Source organism: Hemitrygon akajei, chromosome 24, assembly GCF_048418815.1.
Source record: "Hemitrygon akajei chromosome 24, sHemAka1.3, whole genome shotgun sequence".
Lineage (NCBI taxonomy): Eukaryota > Metazoa > Chordata > Chondrichthyes > Myliobatiformes > Dasyatidae > Hemitrygon > Hemitrygon akajei.
Window position 1 is genome coordinate 5,164,088 of NC_133147.1, and position 6,000 is coordinate 5,170,087.

Here is a 6,000-nt window from a genome sequence, read left to right on the forward strand (position 1 = left end):
GATAACTAGTGCAAATAGAGACCAAAAATGGTGAGGTAGCATGGAAGCAAACCTTTCGGCCCTATTGATCAATGCTGACCAAGATGCCCCCCTAAGCTAGTCCCAGTTGCCTGAGTTTAGCCCATTACCCTCTAAGCCCTTCCTATCCATGTACCTGCCCAAGTGTTTGTGTTGTTGTAGATCTTGTTAGTGTGCCACTTCCTCTGACAGCTTGTTCCATATACTCACCAGCCTCTGTATGAACAAGTTCCCCCTCAGGTCTCCTCTCACCTTAAACCTATTCCCTCTGCTTTGTTTTTTATCTCCCTTCCCTGGGTAGAAAGACTACACCCCTCCCCCCATGATTTTACACATTCCTTTGCTCTCAACACTCCCAGAAATAAACTCCTTTCCTGCCTTCCAAACCTCAAGTTAATAATAATCAGGAGCCATGGCAACATTTTCATAAATCGCTGCACTCTTTCCAATTTGATGACAGTCGTGTGCAAGGAATATATTGTTGCCGCAAAAGGCAGGATGCTTTCTCCCCGATCGTGTGGCATGCTGTACTTTGTGGCCTGCCTCCAGCACATCCTTAGATTATATTGCATCCACAAAGTCTTAGAGGAACTCAGTGTGTCAGGCAGCATCTATGGAGGGAAATGAACAGTCAACATCTTTTCACCGAGACCCTCTCGGTCCTGACCTGCTGAGTCCCTCCAGTATTCTGTGTGTGTTGCTCAAGATTTCCAGCATCTGCAGAGTATCCTGTGTTGAGGTAAAGGAACTCATCAGCAGGAACAAAGACGGGGCGGGGAAGGTGGGAGGGTTGGAGATTGAAGAGAGATGGAAGATCAAAGCCCTGTGCTCAGAGTGTTGTGGGCTAGTGTGGCAGGGGACTGTGGATTTGTGAGTGAAAGAGGATGGTCCGGTGTGTGTCTGATCAGGAGGTCATCCTGTATGTGTGTGTTTCAGGAACAGCTTCTTCCCCACCACCATCGGACTTCTGAACGGACAATGAACCCATGAACGTCACCTCAATATTTTATTTTATTTTTTTTTTGCTGTGCTTATTTAATTTAATCATTATAATTTTCTTGCTGTCATTTTTAATTTTTTTATTATTATGTATTGCACTGTGCTGCTGCGGAAGAACAACAGATTTCATAAGCCAGTTGTAATGGACCTGATTCTGATGTGCGTCTGTGACCAACACAGTCCAAGCATTGTGCTGAGAGCAATCCACAAATGTCACCACACTTATGGCAGCCAATATAGCATGCCCATATCTTTTGACCTGTATGTCTTTGGAATTTGGGAAGAAACTGGAGCATCTGGAGGAAACCCATGGGGTCACAGGTGGTGGGGCTGGCATGCAAACTCCTGACAGGCAGCGGGAATTGAACCCAAGCAGTGACCACTGTAAGTTATTACAGCCCTGTACTGGTGATAAATGCAAAAAGCTGAATCTGAATCTCTTGTGCCTCATGTGTTCCTCTCTCTCTCCGGTGTGATTATAATTTTTGTTTTTAACCTCTAGCTTCAACCAGCTGGATCTTCCAGCCTACGAGAGCTACGAGAAGCTTCGTCACATGCTGCTGCTGGCGATACAAGAGTGCTCCGAAGGATTTGGTCTTGCCTGAAGCTTGTACCGGAAGGAAGGAAGGAGCAAACAGAGAACGAAGAAAAGCAGGCAGTACACAAGGGGAGATTTTTTTTTGGAAAAAAAAGAAAGAACGCGACTGTACAATGTGCATAATTTGCTCTCCTCAGACTGTCCTGGTAGGCTCGCTTTAAGAAAAACCAACTTGCGTTACAGAGAAGCACCAAATGTGCTGACTGGATTACTGGAGTGAGCTTCACAAGAGGGGGGACAAAAAAAAATGACTTTGGGAACTTTTTTTCAACTTTCCCGAACACCTCCTCCTCCTCCGCCCCACCCGTTAGGTTGCATCTCCTTTTGTGTTTGTGCGCGCTTGTGTTGTCTTGACCTGTACATTGATGAAAGAGGAACACCTTCTCCTCAACGTGAGAAATTGTCTCCAGTGTTGCTGAGGCCACTTGTTTCAATGTCACTCTTCACGACACTGTTCTTTTTTCCTTTTTGTTACGTTTCTCTCCGCTGAATCCATGCAAATACTGAGGATGTAAATAAATATTACAGGAGTTTTGATCCACAGGTGGCCCCGTTAATCCAATCAGCAACGGAGCGGCGACCGGGTGAGAGGTTGGGGGTTATTTTTGCGAATCATGGGAAGGCGGTGGTTTCTGAACTGGATCCCCATATAATTGGACGGTAACACGCAGACAGGGAACAGCAACAAAATTAAGATGGGTTGAGCAACCAGGGAGGGGAACAGAAGGGCAAGGGAAAAGGCTTAAGTTGTAAAATATGTGCAGACATAAAGTCGATAGACACGTTCATGCTTTTTTTTCATATTTATTCGTTTAGATTTTTTGGAAAATTCTGGAGTAAATAAAAAGCTGGTTTGATTCACTTAATTCTACATTTTGAATGTTTAAATGAAAAAAAAGAGAAATTGATTTAAAAGCAAGAAGCAAATAAGATCGGAGATGGGTTGCATCTAGAGTCACAATCTCATTTGACTTCCGGTCCTTTGCCTGCCTTGAAATGGCTTCAGGAGTGCAAGCGAGAGAGGAGGGGAGGGGGTTCTGTTATGCCCAGTAGTACTTTGGACAAAGGAAAAAAATTATACAAAGAAGATTCATTAAAGGTTTAGTTTGAAAAATATTTTTAAGTCTGGTCATTCTGGCCTCTGGCTATCCACACGATCAGTGCCTCTCATATTAGTACGTTGGATCTACGGGTGATGTTAACTTTCAGGAGCTTGAAACTCTGTTATTTGAATGGGGTAATTGTAAAGCATGAAAAACTAATTTCAAAATCAAATTCCAGCATTTCAAAAGTATTCACCGCCTTTGCTCAGTAAAATAGTTGAACCACCTTTTGCCGCTATTACAGCCAGTACTCTTTTTGGATAAGTCTCAATTAGCTTTGCCCAACATGACAGAGCAAGGTTTGCCCATTCCTCCTTGATCAAGCTGTGCCAGTTTAGTTGGGGAGCAGTGGTGGAGAGCAATCTTGAGGTCTTGCCAGAGATGTTTGATCGGGTTAAGGTCAGGACTCTGACTGGGCCACTCATTTGAAGCCACTCCATGGTTGCTCTGGCAGTGTGCTTTGAGTTGTCGTCCTACTGCAGGATGAACTTCCTACCCAGTTTAAGCTTTCTGGCAGAGACAAACAGGTTTTTATCCAGGATCTCTCTGTATTTAGCAGCATTCATCTTCCCATCATTCCTGTTGCAGAAAAGCATCAGAAATAGCATGATGCAGCCTAAATTATACCACTAAAGGCCAGTTAATACTTCTGCGTCGAATCTATGCTGTAGCTACAGTGCAGCCACGTACCCTACACCGTCTGATGCACATCTCCCCAAAAAATGTAACTACATGTCGCAGCGACGCAGACAGCAACAACTGTGATTGGTCCGCTTGGTAGCATCGCATTTCCAGTTGTTTCTGAACAATGAACCAAATTGTCAAATCTACCTGCCGACCTCCAAAAATATTTGAAATGCATTTCCTCATCCATGTCTCTCAGTGGCCAGACAAGCACACAAAATTCACCCTCCTTCTGCCTTAATCCGCTCAATGGTCGTACACACCATCTCCTCCGACGTCTTCTCTCTTTTCTACGTTGTAGTAATTTCAATAAAATTAATCCTTGTTCAACATTTATTAGCTTCAACTCCAACATGATGCGCTCAGTTTCAGTTGCCATTGTTTGAAGTACACACAGAAACTCAACACGGTGGCATAGAAACCCCACCGCCAACTAACGTTTTGGCAGTGAATTGCAAAGTGACGCAGACACACCAATGCACAAGTATAAATGCTCACAATGGTGTAGGCTACGGCGTAGAGCCTACACAAGTATAAATCAGCCTTCGGTGTTGCGGCCAGAATGTTCCACTTTAATCTCATCCAACCACAAGACCTTCTACATCAGAGATTAAGGAAGCTAGGGCTTTACTCTCTGGAGAGAAGGGGGATGAGGGGGGACATGATAGAGGTATACAAGATATTAAGAGGAATGGATAGAGTGGACAGCCAGCGCCTCTTCCCCAGGGCACCACTGCTAAATACAAGAGGACATGGCTTTAATGTAAGGGGAGGAACGTTCAAGGGGGATATTAGAGGAAGGTTTTTTTACTCAGAGTGGTTGGTGCGTGGAATGCACTGCCTGAGACAGTGGTGGAGGCAGATACACTAGTGAAATTTGAGGTATATGGAGGAATTTAAGGTGGAGGGTTATATGGGGGAGCAGGGTTTAAGGGTCGGCACAACATTGTGGGCCGAATGGCCTGTACTGTGCTGTATTGTTCTTTGTTCTTTAGCAGTATCTTCTAAGTGACACTTTGCAAAGTCTTTACAGGCAAGGATATTCTCTTTTTTTAAAACCAGGGCTTCTTTCATGCCACTCTTCCATAAATGCCCTTGTTGTGTAAGGCCTGCAAGATTGTGGAGCCATGAACTTCCATCTCCAGTTACAGCCACCAACTTCTGCAGCTCACTCAGAGTGACTGCTGGCGTCACTGTAGCTTCTCTTACAAGTACCATTCTTCTCCAACAACTGAGTTTAGCGTGGCAGCCTGAGCCTAGGCTGTGGTTTCATGTGTTTTCTGCTTTTCCACAATGGTCTGCACTGAGCTCCGAGATATGTTTAGTGCCTTTGAGATGGTCCTGTATCCTTCCACAGATTTGTGCTTCTCTATTATCACTTACCTGACTTGTCTTGAATGTTCTTTTGTCTTCATTTTGGTTTGGCTTGTTGAAAGCTCTGTTGGACCTGACAGAGAAGGGGAGTGATCGTTCAGTTTTCTAGATCAGCAATTTGGATGAGCTGGTATGGTAATATACAGTATTGTACCTGAGGAAAGTTAGCACAGTAATTACAAAGGGGATGATTACTTTTTCAGCCTCACAATTTTGGTTTTTAATTTTTAGTAATTTGTAGACGTTTTGGAACTTTTCTTTTGACTGGCATGATACGCAATATTTTGCAGATTAGCTCAAAAAATCCTCCTTCAATATATTTTAAATTTAGAAAATGGGGCAATTAAATGTGAAAATAGTGGTGGGGGCTGAATACTTTTTCAAAGCACTCTGTAATTTCCACAGCCAATGTACCTTTTGTAGGACAATCCTGCCCAGAGTTGCCTTTGGAAGAGAGAGATAGAACATTTTGTAAAACAGCAGCTTCAAGTTCCTAATTGTTAACATCATCATTAGCTTGTCCTGGTTCAACCAAAGCCAATAAAGATCATTAATACCTCTCTTTCCTCAGGAGGCTAAGGAAATTTGGCATGTCTCTATCAACCCTTACCAATTTTTATCAATGCGCCATAGAGAGCATCCTATCCGGATGGATCACAGCTTAGTTTGAACACAGCTCAGTTCATCATGGATGCTAGTCTCCCCTTTGAGGACTCTGTCTACGCTGCTCCCACTACCGGATTTTAGACCCAGAGCTAACGCCAATCTGTTTAAATGATAGAGGCTCTGGATAGGTACGTGAATTCACAGAGAATGGAGGGATTATGGACATGTGTAGGCAGAAGGATTAGTTTACTTTGACATTTAATTACTAGCTTGGTGAGCTCAGTGAAGTGTGGTGGGCCAAAAGGCTTGTGTCTTTTCTGTGTTCTACGATCAGGACAGTCTGGGACTTGGCAGGGAGCCTGCAGCTTGGTACTGTTCCCCTGACACCTGCCTCATCCTCCCTTGGGGTCAGGACACTTGAAGGTGACAGGGAGCTGGTGCGGGAGGGGAAAGGAAGGGATTTTAAAGGATGCAGCCTGTACTGAGATATTTTCCCCTTGGAAGGAGCTTCAAAAAGAAGAGGGCACAGGTTTGAAGGGGATGTGGAAGCACCAACATGACGTGCTCACAAATCAGGAACCCTAACCCATGCATCTTTGGGCTGTGTACAAACTCCTT

At 44.1% G+C, this 6,000-nt stretch overlaps 1 protein-coding gene across 1 annotated transcript in view; it reads left to right on the forward strand.

The window, feature by feature from the left end:
- LOC140715546 (E3 ubiquitin-protein ligase HUWE1-like) overlaps positions 1 to 2,731 on the forward strand; it is a 95,268-nt gene extending 92,537 nt beyond the window's left edge. The window contains exon 36 of the mRNA XM_073027901.1: positions 1,520 to 2,731. Coding sequence (XP_072884002.1) covers positions 1,520 to 1,622 — 103 coding nt within the window. The 3' untranslated portion in view covers positions 1,623 to 2,731. The remainder of the gene's footprint in view (positions 1 to 1,519) is intronic.
- Positions 2,732 to 6,000: the final 3,269 nt, after the last annotated feature.